Source organism: Pan paniscus, chromosome 16 (assembly GCF_029289425.2).
Source record: "Pan paniscus chromosome 16, NHGRI_mPanPan1-v2.0_pri, whole genome shotgun sequence".
In the NCBI taxonomy this organism is placed as follows: Eukaryota; Metazoa; Chordata; class Mammalia; order Primates; family Hominidae; genus Pan; species Pan paniscus.
Genome location: NC_073265.2, coordinates 53,610,221 through 53,635,104, shown reverse-complemented (window position 1 = coordinate 53,635,104; position 24,884 = coordinate 53,610,221). Strand labels below are relative to the sequence as shown.

At 43.1% G+C, this 24,884-nt stretch overlaps 2 protein-coding genes across 16 annotated transcripts in view; both read left to right on the top strand.

Moving 5' to 3' along the window:
- Positions 1 to 1,632: 1,632 nt before the first annotated feature.
- PCLAF (PCNA clamp associated factor) lies at positions 1,633 to 17,891 on the top strand. 2 transcript variants are annotated; one of them, XM_008953280.4, is made up of 3 exons: positions 1,633 to 3,390; positions 3,678 to 3,758; positions 17,399 to 17,891. In XM_008953280.4, the coding sequence occupies exons 1-3, from the start codon at positions 3,345 to 3,347 to the stop codon at positions 17,467 to 17,469; spliced, it is 198 nt and encodes a 65-aa protein (XP_008951528.1). In that variant the 5' UTR covers positions 1,633 to 3,344; the 3' UTR covers positions 17,470 to 17,891. The 2 variants fall into 2 exon arrangements, with proteins under 2 accessions (XP_008951528.1, XP_003828000.2); XM_003827952.5 differs by lacking the exon at positions 17,399 to 17,891 and adding an exon at positions 6,560 to 6,726 and having other exon boundaries at positions 3,074 to 3,390.
- CSNK1G1 (casein kinase 1 gamma 1) overlaps positions 7,561 to 24,884 on the top strand; it is a 207,738-nt gene continuing 190,414 nt past the window's right edge. For 6 of the 14 annotated variants that reach the window (XM_055098301.2, XM_055098286.2, XM_055098303.2 and 3 more), the window contains exon 1: positions 19,180 to 19,298. The gene's annotated coding sequence lies outside the window, so the exon portion shown is untranslated. Of the gene's footprint in view, positions 10,322 to 19,179; positions 19,299 to 24,884 lie in introns of those variants that run through there. The other 8 variants (XM_055098309.2, XM_055098293.2, XM_055098299.2 and 5 more) reach the window with 7 other exon arrangements.

The window sequence follows — 24,884 nt, the reverse complement described above, 5'->3', positions numbered from 1 at the left end:
CCCAGGCTGGAGTGCAATGGCATGATCTGGGCTCACTGCAACCTCCACCTCCCAGGTTCCAGCGATTCTCCTGCCTCAGCCTCCCAAGTAGCTGGTATTACAGGCACCAGCCATCATGCCTGGCTAGTTTTTGTATTTTTGTAGAGATGGGGTTTCACCATTTTGGCCAGGCTGGTCTCGAGCTCCTGACCTCAGTTGATCTACCTGCCTCTGCCTCCCAAATTGCTGGGATTATAAGCATGAGCCACTGCGCCGGCCAAGATTTTCTTCGGTATAAATGTAGGCAGGCCAGTTGCAGTGGCTCACACCTGTAATCCCAGCACTTTGGGAGGCCGAGGCAGGCAGATCACCTGAGGTCAGGAGTTCAAGACCAGCCTGGCCAGCATGGTAAAACCCTGTCTCTACTGAAAATACAAAAGTTAGCTGGATGTGGTGGCACATAACTGTAATCCCAGCTACATGGGTGGCTGAGGCATGAGAATTGCTTGAACCGGGAGACAGAGGTTGCATTGAGCTGAGATCGTGCCACTGCATTCCAGCCTGGATGACAGAGTGAGACTCTGTCTCAAAATTAATAAATAAAATAAATAAATTTAGGCAGAAATTGTATTAATACATACTGTAACTTTTCTTAATGCCCTAGGCCTTTGAAATTTTCAGGTTCACTCCACACCACTCTCTGTGTTTTATTTCATTATAAAAATTGTGTTTAATTGCTTCTGCAAAGCAAACATTTCAGTGAAGAACTTTTACTGGGCATCAGCACTTTTTTTTTTCTCTAACATGCATTCTTCATTATCATCGTTGGTCTTAAAATGACAAACATGCAAACAAAAACAAACACATGACTATAGTAATATGTAGACTGCCCCGGGTGGAAATATATATTTGATACTCTTTCTAGCAACTTGCTTGGCAGGTGGGCAAGGAGAAAAGACTATCTTATTCTTTCTGCAGGAATCTGGAATATAAGTTCAAATTAAGTAATTCAGACCTATGTAGAAGCCACTTAAACTGGAAAGGAAATAATAGCACTTAAGAACCACTGTGCTGGCCGGGTGTGGTGGCTTACACTTGTAATCCCAGCACTTTGGGAGGCTGAGGCAGGCAGATCACTTGAGGTCAGGAGTTTGAGACCAGCCTGGCCAACATGGTGAAACCCTGTCTCTACTGAAAATACAAAAATTAGCCGAGTGTTTTGGCACGTGTCTGTAATCCCAGCTACATGGGAGGCTGAGGCAGGAGAATTGCTTGAACCCGGGAGGCGGAGATTGCAGTGAGCCGAGAACACGCCACTGCATTCCAACCTGGGCGAAGAAGTGAGACTCCGTCTCAAAAAAACAAAAACAAAAACAAAAAAAAAATCACTGTGCAATGAGATGGGCCATGAGGACAAAAAACAAAGGAATGCCTTGGGTCTTGTGGATTTTTCCGGTTGATTTGGCTGTAACCTTAGATACCAAGGTTAAGACAAAACTACAGGAATTGCCAATACATTTTCTATTATTGTGTTAATTTAACCTGTTGCCTAGATTCCTTAAATCTGTGTTACAGAGTGCAGTTGTTGATTCTGTTAAAGTACTGAGTAGCCTAATTTTAAGTTCAAGCAATTCATTGGAGAGAATTAATGCTGTGTTTACACTTCTAGGGTAGCCTTTCAAGTGAGCATTTAACAGAATACATCCCAAAGCAAGTTCATCTGATCCTGTTTTTTGTTGTTGTTTTTAGAGACGGAGTCTCGCCCTGTCGCCCAGGCTGGAGTGCAGTAGCGTGATCTCGGCTCACTGCAACCTCCGCCTCCCGGGTTCAAGGAATTCTCCTGCCTCAGCCTCCAGAGTAGCTGGGACTACAGGCACACGCCGCCACTCCCGGCTAATTTTTTATTTTTTATTTTTATTTTTATTTTAGTAGAGACTGGGTTTCACCATGTTGCCCAGGCTGGTCTCGAACTCCTGAGCTCAGGCAATCTGCCCGCCTCGGCCTCCCAAAGTGCTAGGATTACAGGTGTGAGCCACCACGCCTGACCGATTCTGTTTTATGTATGGTGTTTAGAGAGTGAAAATCACTCCCCAGGGGTGTTGTGAGTAATTAGAAGGTAAGCATAAAGATAGAAAAAAATTATGACCCTTTATCCTAGAGTTATGCTCACTGTGTGACAGCGATGTGGTCTTACCACATTTGGCAGGGTCTTTTCGTTTCGTTTCGTTTCATTTCATTTCCTTGCCTTGCCTTGCCTTTCTTTTCTTTTTTCTTTTCTTTTCTTTCTTTTCTTTTCTTTCTTTCTTTCTTTTTTTTTTCTGAGACAGGATCTCGCTCTGTTGCCCAGGCTGGAGTGCATGGTGTGATTATGGCTCACTGCAACCTCTCCCTCCTAGGCACAAGCAATCTCCAGTCTCCTGAACTCAAGCCATCCTCCCACCTCAGCCTCCCGAGTAGCTGGGATTACAGGAACATGCCACTGCACCCGGCTAATTTTTGTATATTTTTTGTAGAGACGGGTTTCACCATGTTGGTCAGGCTGGTCTTGAACTCCTGGGGTCAAGCGATCTGCCCGCCTCGGCCTCTCAAAGTGTTGGGATTACAGCCATGAGTCCCCGCTCCTGGCAGATTTGGCAGATTATTTAGGAGCTCTGACACCATTCAGTTCTCAAGAAGACGTTTTATTAGTTTCTTTTTATGTGTGTATGTATATACAACCCCCCTAGTTTTTGTTTAGTCTCACATCATTCTAAAGACATTAAAAAAAACCCTTGTAAACAAGTTGTATTAGCTTCCTTTTCCCCATTCCATAGAATTGTTTTAGTATGGATGCTGTACAAAGAATTCATGCCTGGGGGACTAAAGGAAAGTTCTCAAGTTCTTTTAATTTTGATTTGCATCAAAAAGTCTGCTTAATTTCAGGTTTCACCTCCAGGAGTCAATCATTATGGACTTAAAGCTATAGTAACTTTTGAAGATCGTTTGTAATTCGCTGTCTTTGCTAGGTTTTCTTTTCTAAGCAGGCTCATTTCTGTAGTTCAGAAACTTAGCACCCACTAGTCGGGTACCCCTGGAGAGTCCTGGTACCCTCCCACCTCGGGCGCCTACGAATCCTAGGCCTTTGCGTGTTGATGGACTGATTCGCGCTGCAAGAAGCCTCTCCGCTGTCACCACTGGGCATTGGCAATTGGTTCAGGGGGAACGGCGCGGAACCAATGGGAGCGGTGGCTCGGGAGAGACCTTGGAGCGCGCGGGAAAGAGACCAATATAAACTGTGGCGGGATAGTTTTCGGGTCCTTGTCCAGTGAAACACCCTCGGCTGGGAAGTCAGTTCGTTCTCTCCTCTCCTCTCTTCTTGTTTGAACATGGTGCGGACTAAAGCAGACAGTGTTCCAGGCACTTACAGAAAAGGTGAGGCGATCGAGTGTGGTACTGGAGGGCGGGGGGGTCCTCCCGGCAGCCTGGCCGCGGGCGACAGACGCCAGAGGTCCCCCTGGGCCCTGTGCGCCAAACTCATCTAGCTAGCCAGGGAGTAGCCGCCCGGCCCCTTTACCTAGAAGAGGAAGTCGCAGGGGCAGGGTAAGGTTATCCTGCTGTTCTGGATCGCCAGGCTCTCCTCTCCAAGCTGCTGGGGTCCAGGACTCGGTGTCGGAACCCTCCTGCCCCTTCTGAACACCCTCTTTTGCCTCTCTTCACAGTGGTGGCTGCTCGAGCCCCCAGGAAGGTGCTTGGTTCTTCCACCTCTGCCACTAATTCGACATCAGTTTCGTCGAGGAAAGGTAAGAAGAGCCCTCCTAAACTTAGGGGATCAGTCCTGGCACCTGCAAGCCCCTGGCTTGCCATGAATTTCTTTTTCTTGAGGTACTCACGCCCGAATTTCTTCCTTGCCCTGTGATATAATAAGAGAGGCTGGGCCTTTTGGCCGGCTAGGGTAGAGGTTGGGGGGAGGTCTCATGGAAGGGAATTTCAAGCCTTGGAGTTAAGGACCGACACAGCTTATCTTCAAGCCTATTTTTCTTTTCTTTTCTTTTTTTAGACAGGGCCTCTCTTTGTCGCTCAGGTTGGAGTGCAGTGGTGCAATCACTGGTCACTACATCCTCCACTTATGGGGCTTAAGCAATCCTCCCACCTCAGCCTCCAAAGTAGCTGGGGCTACAGGTACATGCCACCACGCCAGGCTTTTTTTTCTATTTTTTGTAGAGATGGGGGTCTCACTATGTTGCCTAAGCTGGTCTCGAACTCCTGGGCTGAAGCAATCCTCCCGCCTCAGCCTACCAAAGTGCTGGGATTACAGACGTGAGCCACCATGCCTGGCCTGATGAAATTTCATTAGAGCCGCATCTCATCGTCTGGTCCACTGTTGAATCACCAGAGCCAACTAAATAGGCCCTTACTGAATATATGTTGAATAAATGCATCCTTTAAGGCATTTTAAAAATCTCTAATTTTAATCTGAATAATTGGATGTATGAAATGGGTAATATCCTTATTTTAAAGATAAGGAAATTTAATCTCTGGTTATATAATTGATAAAGGTCACACAACTAAATCAGTGGAGTTGGGTTTGAACCTGTTGCTGCTATATATATATATATATATTTTTTTTTTTTTTCTGAGACAGAGTCTCGCTCTGTCACCCAGGCTGGAGTGCAGTGGCATGAACTCAGCTCACTGCAACCTCTGCCTCCCGGGTTCAAGCAATTCTTCTGCCTCAGCCTCCTAAGTAGCTGGGATTACAGGCATGCGCCACCATGCCTGGCTAAATTTTGTATCTTTAGTGGAGACAGGGTTTCACCATGTTGGCCAGGCTGTTCTCGAATGCCTGACCTCATGATCCAACTGCCTCGGCCTCACAAAGTGCTGGGATTACAGGCGTGAGCCACTGCGCCCAGCTGCTGCTGTATGTTTTCTAGTAGTAAAAGCATTCCTGTAAGGTTCCTTTGGGAAAATTGTGAACCAAAAGATCACTATCTTTTACATGCCATTCCTTCTTTTGGAGGCGAAGGCGGGACAGTTGCCTCAGCCAGCAGTTTGAGACCAGCCTGGACAACGTGGCAAAACCCCATTGCTATTTTTATAAATGTAAATAAATAAATACAAACAATATAACTTCAGAGTCTATATGGAAACAACTTTTGTAAGCATTCTTTAACAACTAGAGTTGTTAAAGCAAATGTTTTAGCTTAAAGCAAAAGATTTGCAGTAACTGAATAATTTGTTCCTGGTCATTACTTTATAAAAAGGCAAGAATTTTCCCTCAATTTCTCCTTATATTACTGTTGAAAAATAACCAGGAATTGGCCGGGCAGGGTGGCTCACGCTTGTAATCCCAGCACTTTGGGAGGCCACGGCGGGCGGATCACGAGGTCAGGAGATCGAGACCATCCTAGCATGGTGAAACCCTGTCTCTACTAAAAGTACAAAAAATTAGCCAGGTGTGGTGGCGGGCGCCTGTAGTCCCAACTGCTAGGGAGGCTGAGGCAGGAGAATGGCATGAACCCGGGAGGCGGAGCTTGCAGTGAGCCAAGATCGTGCCACTGCACTGCAGCCTGGGTGACAGAGTGAGACTCTGTCTCCCCCCGAAAAAAACAAAAACAAAACAAAAATTAGCTGGGCGTGGTGGCGGGCGCCTGTAATCCCTGCTACTCGGGAGGCTGAGGCAGGAGAATCACTTGAATCCGGGAGGCAGAGGTTACAGTAAGCCAAGATTGCGCCACTGCACTCCAGTCTGGGTGACAGAGCTAGACTCTGAAAAAAAAAAAAAAAAAACCACCAGGAATTGGACTTCTCTTATGAACTGAAAAGGAGCCAGGTGCTTTGAAAAATGGAATCTACTTTTGTGGAGACTTTCACATTGCCTCTTATATGTGCTTTAACTAAATGACCTTAGTAAGTAAAATGTTGGCATTTTATACTACATGGTCCTATCTTAACGTTAGGAAAAAGTGTGTCAAACTTCAGTATGTCAGTACATACAAGAATATATATATATATATATATTTTTTTTTTTTTTTTGAGACAGAGTCTCGCTCTGTTGCCAGACTGGAGTGTGCAGTGGTGGCGCAATCTTGGCTCACTGCAACCTCCGACTCGCTGGTTCAAGTGAGTCTCCTGCCTCAGCCTCCCAAGTAGCTGGGAATACAGGCACGTGCCGCCACACCCAGCTAATTTTTGTATTTTTAGTAGAGACGGGGGTTTCACCATGTTGTCCAGGTTGGTCTCGAACTCCTGACCTTGTGATCCACCCTCCTCAGCCTCCCAAAGTGCTGGGATTACAGGCGTGAGCCACTGCACCCGGCAAGAGTATTTGAATAGCTCTGCTTGTGGACAAAATATAAAAATATTTTTCAGTTGTAAAAATTCTGTTACTACTGTTATTGCTAAGATAACCATCACACTGAGTTTATTGGTGGAATACAGCTTTATTGTGTCACATTTTCTAATTCTTTAAGTTGTATATCTTAAATAAGGATTATTTAATACCTTTGAGAATTTGATGTTAAAGAAAGAATTAAGTTGTTTAAGGAATAGAGATTGTATTATTAGCACTTATCTAGTTCCATCTGTTTATATTTTACAGCTGAAAATAAATATGCAGGAGGGAATCCCGTTTGCGTGCGCCCAACTCCCAAGTGGCAAAAAGGAATTGGAGAATTCTTTAGGTTGTCCCCTAAAGATTCTGAAAAAGAGAATCAGATTCCTGAAGAGGCAGGAAGCAGTGGTTTAGGAAAAGCAAAGAGAAAGTAAGTTTTTATATTCTGGAATATAAAGAAAATATTTATCTCACGCCTGTAATCCCAGCACTTTGGGAGGCCGAGGCGGGAGGATCACTTGAGGCCAGGAGTTCAAAACCAGCCTGTCCAACATGGTGGAACCCTGTCTCTACTAAAAATACAAAATTAGCTGGGCGTGCTGGTGCACACCTGTTGTCCTAGCTATTTGGGAGGCTCAAACAAAAGAATTGCCTGGTGCAGCAAACCACCATGCACACATATACCTATATAACAAACTTGCATGTACTGCACATGTGTCTCATTTTCACGCCACTGCACTCCACTCTGGGGGACAGAGTGAGACTCCGTCTCAAATAAAAAATTAATTAATTAATTAATAAAGAAAATATCTTGAAAATAAAGGACAAATAGGATATTGAGTCAAGTTTCTCTTCAAGCTCATAAGAAAATGCAAAAAAAGTTTTTAAAAACTTCTTCTAATTTCTTATTATAACTCACTTCCAAATTTCTTTTCTTTTTTTTTTCCTGAGACGGAGTCTTGCTCTGTTGCCCAGGCTAGAGGGCAGTGGCGCTATCTCAGCTCACTGCAACCTCCGCCTCCCAGGTTCAAGCAATTTTCCTGCCTCAGCCTCCCAAGTAGCTGGGATTACAGGCACACACCACCATGCCCAGCTAATTTTTGTATTTTTAGTAGAGACAGGGTTTTGCCTTGTTGGCCAGGCTGGTCTTGAACTCTTGACTTTGTGATCTACCCACCTTAGCCTCCCAAAGTACTGGGATTACGGGCGTGAGCCACTGCATCCAGCCAGCAAATTTCAAACATTAGTAAAAAGTATTCTTTTTACTCTTCCCAATCTCTCAAAGAGGATCAGTTCCCATTCACATAAGTGCTATGTCATTAACCATGAACTTAGTGTATTGAGTCTTTAATTCTTACTGTCTTTTTCCTTTAGGCTTTTCTTACAAGGCAATTTCCTTGTTGGCTTATATAACTTGAATTCCATTAATCCTGTCCCTTAAAAAACTACCAGTTCAACTTCCACAAGAAATATATAACCAGGCTGTGTGCGGTGGCTCATGCCTGTAATCCTAGCACTTTGGGAGGCTACAGTGGGCAGATCGCTTGAGCTCAGGAGTTCCAGACCAGCCTGGGCAACATGGTGAAACCCCTTCTCTACCAAAAGGGTGGCGGCGCCGCCTATAATCCCAGCCACTAGGGAGGCTGAGGTGGGAGAATTGCTTGACCCTGGGAGATGAAGGTTGCAGTGAGCCGAGATCCCGCCACTGTACTCCAGCATGGGTGGCAGAGTGAGGACCTGTCTCAAAAATAGGCCGGGCACAGTGGCTCACCTCTGTAATCCCAGCACTTTGAGAGTCCAAGGCAGGCAGATCACAAGATCAAGAGATCGAGACCATCCTGCAACATGGTGAAACCCCGTCTCTACTAAAAATACAAAAAATTAGCCGGGCGTGGTGGCACGTGCCTGTAATCTCAGCTACTCGGGAGGCTGAAGCAGGAGAATTGCTTGAACCTGAAAGGTGTTGGTTGCAGTGAGCTGAGATCGCACCACTGCACTCCAGCCTGGGGGACAGAGCGAGACTCCATCTCAAAAAAAATCAAGTAAAATAAAAATAAAAATATGACCAATATGGAAAAGTTGGAAAATATAGAAATCCCCATCACCTAGAACCAACTAGGACTAATACCATGGTGTATTGTCTTTACAACTTCTCTGTAAGTACGTAAGAATAGTGAAAAACAAAAAGTAGGGATAAAACTACACACACCAAACTTGGTGTGCAACCTTTAAAAAAAAGTTTCCGAGTTTCATCTGTTATATTTCATGAATATCTCATTCCTTTTTTCCTTTTTTTCTTTCTTTCTTCCTTTTTTTTTTTTTTTTTGATATGGGGGTCTCACTCTGTCACCCAGGCTGTAATGCAGTGGCCCAATCTTCGCTCACTTCAACCTCTGCCTCCTGGGTTCGATTGATTCTCCCACCTCAGCCTTCCAAGTAGCTGGAATTACAGGCATGTGCCATGGAGTTCAGCTAATTTTTTGTGTTTTTGGTAGAGATGAGGTTTCGCCACGTTGCCTAGGCAGGTCTCGAACTCCGGAGCTCAAATAATCCACTTGCCTTGGCCTCCCACTGTGCTGGGATTACAGGCATAAGCTGCCACACCTGGCCAGTGTGCAAACTTTTTTTTTTTTTTTTTTTTTTTTTGAGACGGAGTTTCGCTCTGTTGCCCAGGCTGGAGTGCAGTGGTGCAATCTCGGCTCACTGCAACCTCCACCTCCCGGGTTCACACCAGTCTCCTCTCTCACCCTCCCAAGTAGCTGGGACTACAGGCACCCGCCACCACGCCCGGCTAATTTTGTTGTATTTTTAGTAGAGATGGGATTTCACCATGTTAGCCAGGATTGTCTCAATCTGACCTCATGATCTGCCCGCCTCGGCCTCCCAAAGTGCTGGGATTACAGGCGAGTGCAACCACACCCGGCCACAAACTTTTTAAGAAGTTAATTAAACCATACCTTTTACATTTTTAATGACAGGAAAATGCTCACAATAATTGTTAACCCAAAATTCTGGATACAAAAGTACAATCTTTACTGTGTAAATACATGTATATGTACTATATGAAAATATACCAAATATCAATAATACTTATCTCTGGGTAAAAACCTCTTCTCATACTCTGTGCTAACAACTTTTAACAAAAAATTTGCATCACTTTTAAGAATCAAGAAAAATTTCTGAAGGTCATATGGGACAGAAAAAAAAACCAAGGGAAAAATCATGCCACTTGGGAAAAAAAGATTCGAAACCTGCCTTTTTATAGATTTGTAATTAATAAGGTCCAGGCTTTCTAAGCAACTTAAATGTTTTGTTTCGAAACAAAGTACTTGCCTGGATGTAGGAGGAAAGGGAGTGATGTCACTGCCATTATGATGCCCCTTGAATATAAGACCCTACTTGCTATCTCCCCTGCACCAGCCGGGAGCCACCCATCCTCCAGCACACTGAGCAGCAAGCTGGACACACGGCACACTGATCCAAATGGGTAAGGGGATGGTGGCGATGCTCATTCTGGGTCTGCTACTTCTGGCGCTGCTCCTACCGGTGCAGGTTTCTTCATTTGTTCCTTTAACCAGTATGCCGGAAGCTACTGCAGCCGAAACCACAAAGCCCTCCAACAGTGCCCTACAGCCTACAGCCGGTCTCCTTGTGGTCTTGCTTGCCCTTCTACATCTCTACCATTAAGAGGCAGGTCAAGAAACAGCTACAGTTCTCCAACCCATACACTAAAACCGAATCCAAATGGTGCCTAGAAGTTCAATGTGGCAAGGAAAAAAACCAGGTCTTCATCAAATCTACTAATTTCACTCCTTATTAACAGAGAAACGCTTGAGAGTCTCAAACTGGACTGGTTTAAAGAGCATCTGAAGGATTTGACTGGATGATAAATGCCAATATTAAATCTGTTGGAGTTTCATGTTTAAGACGGAGGAGAAAGAGAACATCAAAAATTACTTAGCAAGCTATGGAATGGAGATTCAGTTTTCGTTTTAGTTTGTTAAATCTACAAGGCTGTAAAATGATTAGGTAATAGAAAAAGCTTCCATGATTCTATTTATTATATATGTGCATTGGAAGAAACTACCAGATGTTACTATAAATATTCTATGTATTGTTTCAGCCATCCTAATTTAATGCTGATATGCTCTAGATTTACATTGCTAAGTTTTCACTCTTCTCTTGGGCACTTAACTCTGTTTCTTTTGTTTGTTTGTTTTGAGAAGGAGTCTCACTCTGTTGCCCAGGCTGGTGTGCAGTGGTGCTATCTTGGCTCGCTGCAACCTTCGCCTCCTGGGTTCAAGCGATTTTTGTGCCTTTCTTGAGTAACTGGGATTACAGGCACGTGCCACCACATCCAGCTAATTTTTGTATTTTTAGTAGAGATGGGATTTCACCATGTTGGCCAGGATGGTCTTGATCTCCTGACCTCGTGATCCGCCCGCCTCGGCCTCCCAAAGTGCTGGGATTACAGGCATGAGCCACTGCGCCTGGCCAAGGGCACTTAACTCTTTAGGGCTTTGGATTTGATTTGCCATTGCATTTGACTTTCTTTTTTTTTTTGAGATGGAGTCTCGCTCTGTCGCCCAGGCTGGGGTGCAGTGGCGCTATCTCGGCTCACTGCAAGCTCCACCTCCCGGGTTCATGCCATTCTCCCGCCTCAGCCCCCCCAGCAGCTGGGACTACAGGCGCATGCCGCCACGCCCGGCTAATTTTTTGTATTTTTAGTAGAGACGGGGTTTCACCGTGTTAGCCAGGATGGTCTTGATCTCCTGACCTTGTGATCCACCCGCCTCGGCCTCCCAAAGTGCTGGGATTACAGGCGTGAGCCATTGCACCCAGCCCTGCATTTTACTTTCTATGTGGTAATTGAAGTGTGCCAGAGCAATGATAGACTGGAATTTACTCCAAATCCAAGCATGACTAATTCTTGCATATACACTTAAAAGTGAAATAGTAGGCATTTCCTATCACCCATTCCAATTCAACAAAAATGCCAGATTTAGTTACCATACTTAACTGGATTCCAAAAATTAGAAGTGCATTGACTTCAAGTAATTTTAAAATAGTGCCTTTTTATCTTTGTATATGTCAAATAATTTTCACAACTTAAAAACTGATTTTTTTGTGTGCAGGAGGTGGGTTAAAAGTTGATCTCCTTTGAAGGCGTATTTGATTAATCTTGAAATTAAGAGGTGACTTTGTACATGTTGAATAATTTTTACAACTTAAAAATTGACCATTTTTTGTGCAGGAGGTGGGTTAAAAAAGTTGATCTGGGCCAGGTGCGGTGGCTAATGCCTGTAATCCCAGCACTTTGGGAGGCCAAGGTGGGCGGATCACTAGAGGCCAGGAGTTCAAAACCATCCTGGCGAACATGGTGAAACTCGGTCTCTACTAAAAATACAAAAATTAGCTGGGTGTGGTGGCGCACACCTGTAATGCCAGCTACTCAGGAGGCTGAGGCAGGAGAATCACTTGAACCCAGGAGGTGGAGTGAGCCAAGATTGTGCCACTGCACTCCAGCCTGGGTGACAGAGCGAGACTCTGTCTCAAAAAAAATTGATCTGTTTTGAAGTCATATTTGATTAATCTTGAAATTAAGCAGTGGGCTGGGCACAGCGGCTCATGCCTGTAATCCCAGTACTTTGGGAGGCCTAGGTGGGCGGATCACCTGAGGTCAGGAGTTTGAGACTAACCTGGCCAAAATGGTGAAACCCCATCTGTACTAAAAATACAAATATTAACTGGGCGTGGTGGTGAGTGCCTGTAATCCCAGCTACTCAGGTGGCTGAAGCAGGACAAGCACTTGAACTCAGGAGGCAGAGGTTGCAGTGAGCCGAGATCGCGCTACTGCACTCTAGCCTAGCCTGGGCAACAGAGTGAGACTTCGTCTCAAAAATAAAAAGCCAAGTGCAGTGGCTCACGCCTGTAATCCCAGCACTTTGGGAGGCTGAGGTGGGCGGATCACGAGGTCAGGAGATCAAGACCATCCTGGCTAACACAGTGAAACCCTGTCTCTACTAAAAATACAAAAAATTAGCCGGGCATGGTGGCAGGCACCTGGAGTCCCAGCTACTCGGGAGGCTGAGGCAGGAGAATAGCGTGAACTCGAGAGGCGGAGCTTGCAGTGAGCCGAGATTGCGCTACTGCACTCCAGCCTGGGCGACAGCGCGAGACTCCGTCTCAAAAAAAAAAAAAAAAAAAGAACATGAAATAGCAAAATAACAAATCTGGTTCTGTATTTGCAAAGTGAAGACCAGAAATTTGTCTGCATTAAATTCACAATGCTTTTGTGCTCTTTCTGTAAATACTTAAAAAAAAAAACAAACAACAACAAAAAAACAACAACAACTTTATGAGTCTGAGTAGCTACATTTGGGACACTTTCTATAATTAGTCAATATTTTTAGATAGAGCCTGGGCGTAAGCATAAGTGGACTTGATTCTGGTAAGCAAAACTTTTACAACTGCCTTGATGTATAGAAGCCTTTTTAGAAATAGACACTCCAGCCTGGGTGCGGTGGCTTGTGCCTGTAATCCCAACATTTTGAAAGTCCAAGGCAGGTGGATCACCCAAGGTCAGGAGTTCGAGACCAGCCTGGCCAACACGGCGAAACCCCCGTCTCTACTAAAAATACAAAAATTAGCTGGGCTTGGTGGCAGGTGCCCATAATCCCTGCTACTCCAGGGGCTGAGGCAGGAGAGTCACTTGAACTCGGGAGGCGGAGGTTGCAGTGAGCCGAGATCATGCCATTGCACTCCAGCCTGGGCAACAGAGCGATAATCCATCTGAAAAAAAAAAAAAAGAGATACGTACTCCATGAGGCCAGGCATGCCCAGGATTTTGGGAGACTGAAGGGGGAGGATTGCTTGAGCCCAGGAGTTTGAGACCAGCTTGGGCAACATAATGAGACCATGTCTCTACAAAAAAAAAAAAAAAAAAAAATTAGGTGGGCATGGTGTCGCACACCTGTAGTCCTGACTACTCTGGAGGTTAAGGTGGGAGTCGCTTGAGCCCAGGCATTCGAGGCTGCAGTGAGTTATGATTGTGCCACTGAACTCCAGCCTGGGTGACAGAGCCAGATTGTGTTTCTATTAAAAAAAAAAAAAAGGACACTCCATGAAATCTTTGGTTCACATGGTCACACACTGATGCTTAGTTGTTCCTGTATCCCATATGGCCATAGTAGCTTTAATAAGTCTTAAGGCAATATTTGCCATCTTTAGAAACCTGCATGGGAACAAGCAGATCCAACAGATCTTGACCTATGGTATCTGTGACTGAACAGTTCCTTTTGCTTCTTATTTGTACATTCTATATCTGTTACATCTGTTTTGGATTGTACATTGTGTTTGGAATGGATTTTCATTGAACACAAACTAGATAAAAGTAGATGGCTGAAAGAGTAATTAAAACAAAGTATTTGACATATGAAAGCATATAAAATATTAAGAATTATTCATTACAAAAATTAGCCAGGTATGGTGGCACATGCATGTGATCTCAGCTACTGGGGAGGCTGAGATAGGAGAATCACTTGAACCTGGGAGGCAGAGGTTGCAGTGAGCCGAGATCACTGCACTCCAGCCTGGGCAACAAAGTGAGACTCCATCTCAAAAAAAATATTATTCAGTGCTGTTCATAAGCTCATTTAGTAAATAGTAATTGAGTGTCTATGATCCATGTTGTGAGATTAGCAGCAATTAAATCTTAGGCTTTGTTGTTATATCACTATCATGATTTCTGGTTTCCATAAAAATCAACCAAAGGGATACCCTTTTTTTTTTAGAGACAGGATTTTTTTTTTTTTTTTTAAAGAGACAGGATTTTGCTCTGTTACTCAGGCTGGAGTGCAGTGGTGAGATCATAGCTCGCTGTAGCCTTGACCTCTTGTACTCAAGCAATTTTCCCACTTCAGCCCCCTGAGTAGCTGGGACTATAGATGCATGCCATTGCTCCTGGCTAATTTTAAATTTTTAGTAGAGACCAGGCCTTGCTATGTTGCCTAGGCTGGTCTTGAACTCCTGGGCTCAAGCAATCCTAACACCTCAGCTTCCCAAAGTGTTGGGATTACGGGCCTCAGCCATGATGCCTGGCCCCAGAGGGATACATTTTGGATAAAGCTTTTTAATAGGCTTGCTTTCCTGATCCAATAAATTTCTTCTAGTTCTCTGTCATTGTCTGGCACCATTCTTCCTCGTTCTTTTTTCCAATAGGAACAAGCTGATAGTCAAGACTAGCTTTAGAATATATTTCAGACTTCTTGAATTACCTGTGACTTACATCAAGGAAATAAAATATTTGGCAATATAGCCAAATGTAACTATAACACTGATCATCACAGGAATAAAACCTATATTATAGCCTTCCCACCATATGAAAAGAGATCATACATATATTCTCATAAAGAACTTTAATCCATGGTATTATAAAATCTGTGACATAAACCTAGGTAATAGAGGTTTATATTATTTCTTTAGGTCCTGTTCTTAGATTTGCCATTGTTTAGGAGGATTGTAATTACCCCTTTATTGAAATAATAAATGAGTTTATTAGAAGGATTTATGATATAAACTCTCTATGGAATATAGTTATTCCCATGGCCTTATTTTTCTCCCAAAGGCAGGGTAAACTCCCAGCAGTTGCGTGGGGGAAGAGTTAGAATCAAGGAAGACTATCTACTTAAACCTTTAACAGAGTTATGATGCCTAAAGTAAATCAAGCGCTTGCACAAAGGAAGTCTGGGTTATGATAATGTTCATTTGTTAATTTGATTTAATTTCCAGGAAAATACAATGAAGATATCTTTGTTATCTAATACTGAGTTAATGATAATCTTACTTTGTTTTTGTTTTTTTTTTGAGACAGAGTTTTTGCTCTTGTTGCCCAGGCTGGAGTCCACCTCCTGGGTTCAAGCGATTCTCCTGCCTCAGCCTCCTGAGTAGCTGGGATTACAGGCACGCGTCACCATGCCCAGCTAATTTTTTTTGTATTTTTAGTAGAGACAGGGTTTCATTATGTTGGCTAGACTGGTCTCGAACTCCTGACCTCAGATGATCCACCTGCCTTGGCCTCCCAAAGTGCTGGGATTACAGGCGTGAGCCACCGCGCCGGGCCAACGATAATCTTATACCAAATCTGAGTGCCTTCATTTTCACTTCCTTCTTTCACTACCTGGTTCTGCCCATCAAGGATTGCTGGATCTAATTTGAAAACCAAGAATTTTAGAGTAGATCTTACAAATCTTTGTCAGCTCTAATAAACCAAAAAAAAAAAAGTAGTTTTTGATTAAGTTTTGAATTGACTTTTCCTCCATAAAAAGTGTAATGAGGCTGGGCACGGTGGCTCATGCCTGTAATCCCAGTACTTTGAGAGGCCAAGGCAGGCGGATTATGAAGTTAAGAGATCAAGACCATCCTTGCCAACATGGTGAAACCCTGTCTCTACTAAAAATACAAAAAAATTAGGTGGGCATGGTGGTGTATGCCTGTAATCCCAGCTACTCGGGAGGCTAAGGCAGGAGAATCGCTTGAACCCGGGAGGCAGAGGTTGCAGTGAGCTGAGATCACACCACTGCACTCCAGCCTGGCGACAGAGCGAGACCCCATCTCAAAAAAAAATCTATAATGGGTACAAAATGACTTTGTTTTTTGTTTTTTTTTTGGGTTTTTTTGAGACAGAGTTTTGCTCTTGTTGCCCAGGCTGGAGTGCAATGATTCAGTTTTGGCTCACGGCAACCTCTGCCTCCTAGGTTCAAGCAATTCTCCTGGCTGAGCCTCCCAAATAGCTGGGATTACAGGCACCTGCTACCATGCCCGGCTAATTTTTATATTTTTAGTAGAGATGTGTTTCACCATGTTGGCCAGGCTGGTCTCGAACTTCTGACCTCAGGTGATCCACCCGCCTCGGCCTCCCGAAGTGCTGAGATTAGAGGCATGAGCCACAGGGCCCTCCCTGACTTTGGGATAATGTAAATTATTTTTCAAAAGCTACAACTATTCTATGCTAACAATTTTGGGGTTTTTCTTTTTTCTTCTTCTTTTATTGTTTTATTGACACAGAGACCTGCTCTGTTTCCCAGGCTGGAGTGCAGTGGCACAATCAATCATGGCTGACTGCAACCTTGAAGTGATCCTCCTGCCTCAGGCCTCCTGAGTCGCTGAAACTATAGGGATGTGCCACCACGACCAACTAATTTTTTTTTTTTTTTAGACAGGCTTTCTGTCCCCCAGGCTGGAGTGCAATGGCACAGTCTCAGCTCACTTCAACCTCCACCCACCATGCTCAAGCGATTCTCCTGCCTTAGCCTCCCAAGTAGCTGGGGTTACAGGCACACACCACCACTGCCCGGCTATTTTTGTATTTTTAGTAGAGATGGGTTTTCACCATGTTGGCTAGGCTGGTCTCGAATTCCTGACCTCAAATGTTCCACCCACCTTGGCCTCCCAAAGTGCTGGGATTACAGGCGTGATCCACTGACCCCGGCCTGATTTTTTATTTTTTGTAGAGATGGGGTGTCACTAAGTTGCCCAGGTTGGTCTCAAACTCTTGGGCTCAAGCAATCCTCCTGCCTCATCCTCCCAAAGTGCTGGGATTATGAGTGTAAGTCGCTGTGTCTGGCAAATCTGGGGTTTTTCCTAATTAGTTAATGTAATCACATGATTCAAAAGAGTATATATAGTCAAAGGACAACTTGCTATATGTTTTCTCTGCTAAAGTGGATTGGTTAATTTTTTTACTTTTTGTTACCACAAAGTTCTTGCTGAAGGATTATATTGTTTATCAATCCATTTAATAACTTGTTGAAATAATATGCTATATAAATAGACTCTTTTTTTAATAAAAATGACAACGTAGTCTAAAGGAGAAACACTGATTCTGCAAATTAACAGGCAAATAAATTGTTAAAAATTTTGTTGCATTAATACTTGAAATTTGTAGGTGTTTGTTAATTAATGAAGTTTAATTTTCTTTTATTTCTAGTCATTAGACCAGATCTACTGCACTGTTAATTAATGTTCCTGATTTATATAGGTTTGTAACTATTTTTTTCAAACAGTTGATACTTGGATGGCTATTGATGTTCTCTCTTCTTTTCACAGAGCATGTCCTTTGCAACCTGATCACACAAATGATGAAAAAGAATAGAACTTTCTCATTCATCTTTGAATAACGTCTCCTTGTTTACCCTGGTATTCTAGAATGTACATTTACATAAATGTGTTTGTTCCAATTAGCTTTGTTGAACAGGCATTTAATTAAAAAATTTAGGTTTAAATTTAGATGTTCAAAAGTAGTTGTGAAATTTGAGAATTTGTAAGACTAATTATGGTAACTTAGCTTAGTATTCAATATAATGCGTTGTTTGGTTTCTTTTACCAAATTAAGTGTCTAGTTCTTGCTAAAATCAAGTCATTGCATTGTGTTCTAATTACAAGTATGTTGTATTTGAGATTTGCTTAGATTGTTGTACTGCTGCCATTTTTATTGGTGTTTGATTATTGGAATGGTGCCATATTGTCACTCCTTCTACTTGCTTTAAAAAGCAGAGTTAGATTTTTGCACATTAAAAAATTCAGTATTAATTAAACATTACTTATTCTACCCTTTTTTTGGCAAGGAGGACAAATACGCAATGTTGGAAAACCTTGGATGGATATCTTCTCTTTAAAAAAATGTAAAGATAATTTGGTCTTGAGGGTTTAAACCATTGATAATGCCTCTACAACAACAATAAGAAAAAAGATAAAATACTAGGATAGAATCATGGTGGGCACAGTGGCTTCTCAGGAGGCTGAGGAGGGAGGTTTGCTTGAGTCCAGGAGTTGGAGACCAGCCCAGGCAACATAGCGAAACCCTATCTCTAAAAAAATTTTTAAAAAGGCTGAGTGCAGTGGCTCACACCTGTAATCCCAGCACTTTGGAAGGCCAAGGCAGGTGGATCACCTGAGATAGGAGTTCAAGACCAGCCTGGCCAGCATGGTGAAACTGTCACTACTAAAAATGAAAAAATGAGCCAGGCATGGTGGCACATGCCTGTAATCCCAGCTACTCAGGAGGCTGAGGCAGGAGAATCGCTTGAACCTGGGAGGTGGAGGTTGCAGTGAGCCGAGATTGTGCCACTGCACTCCAGCCTGAACAACAGAGTGAGACAATGTCTTAAAAAAAAAAAAAAGAAAGAAAAGAAAAAAATATATATTTATATATGAACAATAATAAAAAATTAGCCTGGCATGGTGGCATGCACAGTGGAACCAGATCCCATCTCTTAAAAGAAATTTTCCTAGGATTTGCATTTGATTCACTATCATAAAATATAAGTTTAAAGTTGGAAGTCAATATAACATGAAAGGCAAATCATGCCATAAACCCATAGGCATGGCAAAACTCCTAAGAGCTACTATGACATTTTTCAACATAACCAGAGGTATAATTGAAGAAGTGAGTATAATATTCCTCATCACCCTTTTTGCAGCAGCCTGTTATCAAAAGTAATCATATTTTAGTAGGCATATTTTTCTGAAATATGTTTGTAATAAATGCATACTTATTTTTACAATACACTATCCATTTGTGTGCTTCCTAAAATTATGTCCTATTTTATTCTTTCCAAATACAAATCAGAGCATTGACCTGATTTTAACACCTTCCAAACTGTTTGAGTCCGAATGATTGTAGATTATATTTTTTGCTTTGTCTTTTAGAGGTGGATATTATTAAACAGTATGTTATTGAATTGGGAGCTGAGTTTCTAAAATCCCAAGTACTTATTTGATAATTAGGTTTATTTTTAAGAAGTGGTTTAAACAAAATATCTTAAAGTCAAGTTTTAATGGGTCTGACACTTCATTTGCTATTTTTCTTTTCTTTTCTTTTTTAGATGGAGTCTTGCTCTGTCACCCAGGCCAGAGTGCAGTGGCTTGACCTTGGCTCACAACAACTTCTGCCTCCCAGGTTCAAGCGATTCTCCTAACTCAGACTCCGGAGTAGCTGAGACTACAGGTGCTCGCCACCACGCCCGGCTAATTTTTTACATTTTTAGTAGAGGCAGGGTTTCACCATGTTGACCAGGTTGGTCTCCAACTCCCAACTCCTGACCTCAGGTGATCCGCCTGACTGGGCCTCCCAAAGTGCTGGGAATTTTTTTTTTTTTTTTTTTTTTTTTGAGACAGTCTCACTCTGTTGCCCAGGCTGGAGTGCAGTGGCGCAATCTTGGCTCACTGCAAGCTCCACCTCCCGGGTTCACACCATTCTCCTGCCTCAGCCTCCCTAGTAGCTGGGACTACAGGTGCCTGCCACCATGCCCTGCTAATTGTTTTTGTATTTTTAGTAGAGATGGGGTTTCACCCTGTTAGCTAGGATGGTCTTGATCTCCTGACCTTGTGATCTGCCCGCCTCGGCCTCCCAAAATGCTGGGATTACAGGTGTGAGTCACTGCAGCCGGCCAAGATTCAAATTTTTTAGAAACAATTACATGCCTACATTCAACTTCAGTCTGGGAGCAGTGGCTCACGCCTATAATCCCAGCACTTTGGGAGGCCGAGGCAGGTGAATCACATGAGGTCAGGAGTTCGAGACCAGCCTGGCCAACATGGTGAAACCCTGACTCTACTAAAAGTGCAAAAAAAGACTGGGCATGGTGGCTCACGCCTGTAATCCTAGCACTTTGGGAGGCCAAGGCGGGCAGATCACCTGAGGTCAGGGGTTCAAGACCAGTCTGGTCAACATGACGAAACCCCATCTCTACTAAAAATACAAAAATTAGCCAGGTGTGATGGCGGGCACCTATAATCCCAGCTACTTGGGAGGCTGAGGCAGGAGAATCACTTGAACCCGGGAGGCAGAGGTTGCAGTGAGCCCAGATCACGCCACTGCACTCCAGGCTGGGTGACAGAGTGAGACTCTATCTCAAAAAATAAATAAATAAAATAAATAAATAATAAAAATGCAAAAATTAGCCGGGCAGGGTGGTACATGCCTGTAGTCCCAATTACTCAGGAGGCTGAGGCAGGAGAATCACTTGAACCTGGGAGGTGGAGGTTGTAGTGAGCCGAGATCATGCCACTGCACTCCAGCCTGGGCCACAGAGTGGGACTCCGTCTCAAAAAAAAAAATTTTTGCAAGTATATATTTGATGATGTCTCACTTTCATTAGGCAAATTTATACATAATGTTTCCTTTTCGAAGCATTTTCAAAATGTAGCATGGCCACTTAGCTTTTCTAAACAGAAGGGAAGTATAGACCCCTTCTTTTCATTGAAACTGAATTAAAAAGTAAAATCTACCCATTAAGAAGATAGTTAAACTAAGATTGATTGATTGATTGATTTTGAGGCAGGGTCTTACTCTATTGCCCAGGCCAGAGTGCAGTGGTGTGATCTCAGCTCACTGCAGCCTCAACCTCCCTTGCTCAAGTGATCCTCCTGCCTCAGCCTCCTGAGTAGCTGGGACTAAGGCATGCGCCACCACACTCAGCTAATTTTAAATTCTTTTTTAGATATGCGGTTTTGCTCTGTCACAAGCTGGTCTTGAACCCCTGGGCTCAAGCGATCCTCCCGCCTCAACCTCCGAAACTGCTGGGGTTAAAGGTGTGAGCCACCATGCCCAGTCAAAACCAAGGTTTTAATTTTGTACCCTTCTTCACAAAGTTAGTCTGCTTTTTTTTTTTTTGAGATGGAGTTTCGTTCTTTTTGCCCAGGCTGGAGTGCAATGGTGCGATCTTGGCTCGCCGCAACCTCTGCCTCCCAGGTTCAAGTGATCCTTCTGCCTCAGCCTCCTGAGTAGCTGGGATTACAGGCATGTGCCACCATGCCAGGCTAATTTTGTATTTTTAGTAGAGATGAGGTTTTTTCATGTTGGTCAGGCTGGTCTCGAACTCCTGACCTCAGGTGATCCACCCACCTCAGCCTCCCAAAGTGTTGGGATTATAGGCATGAGCCACTGCTCACAGCTTTTTTTTTTCTTTTGATGCATTATTCAAATTATTAATGCTAGTGTTACTCCTGACCAGATAATGATTAAAACTACTCTGGAATTTTTGAATGCTAGAGCATTGTGAGCATCATATGTATTTTGTGTTTCCATAGTTTTACAAAGGAAGAGCAAATACTCAAGAGAAAATTATAAAGAGAGCTCAAAGACTTATTTAAAAGATGTCAAATGCTTATTATTTTTCCCCCTCATCTCTCCCATGAGATTCTAAAAAAAGTAGAATTTTGCCTGCGTGCAGTGACTCACACCTGTACTCCCAGCACTTTTGGAGGCTGAGGCGGGAGGATCGCTTGAACTCAGGAGTTTGAGACCAGCCTGGGCAACATAGACCTCATCTCTACAAATAATCAAAAAATTAACTGGGCATGGTGGCTCACATCTGTGGTCCCGGCTACTTTGTAGGCTGAGGTGGTAGAATTGCTTGAGTCCAGGTGGTTGAGGCTGCAGTGAGTCATGATAACATCACTGCACTCTAACCTGCTCAACAAAGGGAGACCCCGTCTCAACAGACAAAAACATGGAATATAAAGCCTAAACTAAATGCACTTTTCTCATGTGTACACTGCTTACAAATTCTACTGTACTTAGAATCTTCAAGCTAACTCACTTTCAGAAAAAAAATGTTCAACTGAGCCTTGGTTCAACCATCATTGTTATAATGGTTTCTTTTACCTTTGAGAATAGCATATGAAAGTGGGAGAGAGATTACAGGTATGAGCCACTGTGCCCGGCCACAACCTTCAATTATTTAGATAATTGTTATATCTTTAGGCTTCCTAAGGCTGTTATGTCTTCAAGCTTTCTAAGCATTAACATTTGATGGTTTATGTTATATGTATCCTAAGTGACTTTCTCTGAGTCCCTTGTGTAAGGGACTGTGTCTTTTATATTGTATATTGCTTAGGCACATAAATGATAAGTTTGGCTAAATTTCTTCTTATTGACTCCACACATTCATTAATTGTTAGACTGTAGTTTTGGTATTTTATTTTATTTTATTTTTTATTTTTTGAGACAGAGTCTGGCTCTGTCACCCAGGCTGGAGTTCAGTGGTGTGATCTCGGCTCACTGCAACCTCCACCTCCCAGGTTCTCCTGCCTCAGCCTCCCAAGTAGCTGGGATTACAGGCACCCACCACCACACCTGGCTAATTTTTTGTTTTTTTTTTTTTTATTTTTTTTATTTTTTAGTAGGGACAGGCTGGTCTGAAACTCCTGACCTCAAGTGATCCACCCACCTTGGCCTCCCAAAGTGTTGGGATTACAGGCATGAGCCACTCTGCCTGGCCTAGTTCTGGTATTTTATGTTTGAAGATGCCAATGTAACTCTAACAATATTTAAATATTAATTCCTGTAGTAGTATTTAAATATTAATAATTGAGTTACAGCATATTGGGTTTCCCCAATATACATTAGATATGTTAAGTTTTTAAATGATTACCAAGGGCAATAAAAAAAATGAAGACAGCTCAAGAGAGTGGGAGAAAAGTTTGGAAGTCCCATATTGATCTGTAGGATGAAGGTACTGTACTGACTTAATGAGGGCTATTTGAGATCTGGCCCAGATCTGAGAGCACTGCCTTATAGTTCATATTAAGAATATGGATTCATGGGCTGGGCGCGGTGGCTCACACTTGTAATCCCAGCACTTTGGGAGTCTGAGGCGGGCGGATCACGAGGTCAGGAGATCGAGACCATCTTGGCTAACACGGTGAAACCCCATCTCTACTAAAAATACAAAAAATTAGCCGGGCGTAGTGGTGGGCACCTGTAGTCCCAGCTACTCGGGAGGCTGAGGCAGGAGAATGGCGTGAACCCAGGAGGCGGAGCTTGCAGTGAGCCCACATCGCGCCACTGCACTCCAGCCTGGGCGACAGAGCGAGACTCCGTCTCAAAAAAAAAAAAAAAAAGAATATGGATTCATGGCCGGGTGTGGTAGTTCACACCTGTAATCCCAGCACTTTGGGAGGCTGAGGCCTCCAAGAGTTCAAGACCAGCCTGGGCAACAGAATGAGACCCCCTTCTCTACAAAAAGTACAAAAATTAGCCAGGTGTGGTGGTTCACAGCTATAATCCCGGCACTTTGGGAGGCTGAAGCAAGCGGATTGCTTAAGCTCAGGAGTTCAAGACCAGCCTGGGCAACATAGTGAGATCCCATCTCTACAGAAAATACAAGAATTAGCTGGGTGTGGTCACACACTGCATGCCTGTAGTGCCAGCTATTTGGGAGGCTGAGGTAGAAGGATCGCTTGAGCCTACGAGGTGAAGGCTGCAGTGAGCCAAGATTGTGCCTGCACTCCAGCCTGGGTGACAGAGTGAGACCCTGTCTAAAAAGAAAAAAAAAAAAGAGAGAGACTATGGATTCCCCACAAAAATTACAAAAGTGTAGTTAAACTCACATACCTAATTTTAGGTGGGGTTTGTACTATCTATCTTTAGAGATCTCAAAGCAATGAGTATGTTGAAAATAATAGAATAGAGGACATGTGATGAATTAGGAGTCAAGCCAGTTATTCATACACCTATACAAAAGTGCCTGGAGTTTTTAAAAAAGCTGTAGGAAGAGAGGATGTAAACAAATGCTGCTTATAAATCATTTTTCTTCAGGCAGTGGGTAAAATGAGTGATGCATAGGAATTTGCATTTCTACATTGGCTTACGCTATCACATTTAATCATAACTATTGATTTTCTTAATAAAACATTTCTTTCTATAGAACACATTTATTATTTATCATAATCATGTTTTAATTTTTTGAAACATCCTAGTCTATCATAGTTTTAGATATATTGTTGTTCATTGAGCTCATTTTATTTACTATTTCAAAGTTTTTTGATATTTAAACCTGGTTGGCAATTGAAATACCAAGCTCTGTTTTGTCAGGGTAACATGTTTACCACTTGTCACTTTCAGCCAGGTTTTTTTTTTTTTTTCTTGGAGATGGAGTCTTGCTCTGTCTCAGGCTGGAGTGCAATGGCACGATCTTGGCTCACTGCACCCTCAGCCGCCTGGGTTCAAGCGATTCTCCTGCCTCAGCCTCCCGAGTAGCTGGGATTACAGGCATCTGCCACCATGCCCGGCTAATTTTTTTTTTTTTTTTTTGTATTTTTGGTAAAGATGGGGTTTCTCCATGTTGGCCAGGCTGGTCTCAAACTTCTGACCTCAGATGACCCACCCTCCTTGGCCTCCCAAAGTGCTGGGGTTACATGTGTGAGCCACTGCATCCCGCCCAGGTTTTTAAAGGAACAATTAGTGGATGAGCTGAAATTCCATTTGAATTGTGCATGTGTATATACTCCCACATGTATTCATGTCAATGGCAGAGGTGGAGATGTATTAAACATCCTATTGACCCATTTGAGTTTGAAGTGACTTCCTAAAGGTTTTGCTGAAGTGATTGCCTATGGTGAATCAATTTAACCCTGTCTCATGCATACAGGAAACCAATAGACGTGGTGTTTCGTTTAAGTGACCAAAGCTCATTTCCTCTCTGCCCCAGTTAAGGTGGATAACAGTTCAATTTTGGTGTCTATAAAGAGGTTATCATGACCAATAAAATTAGAGCCTGCCGTGGCAAGTATATTCACTGCCATGGAA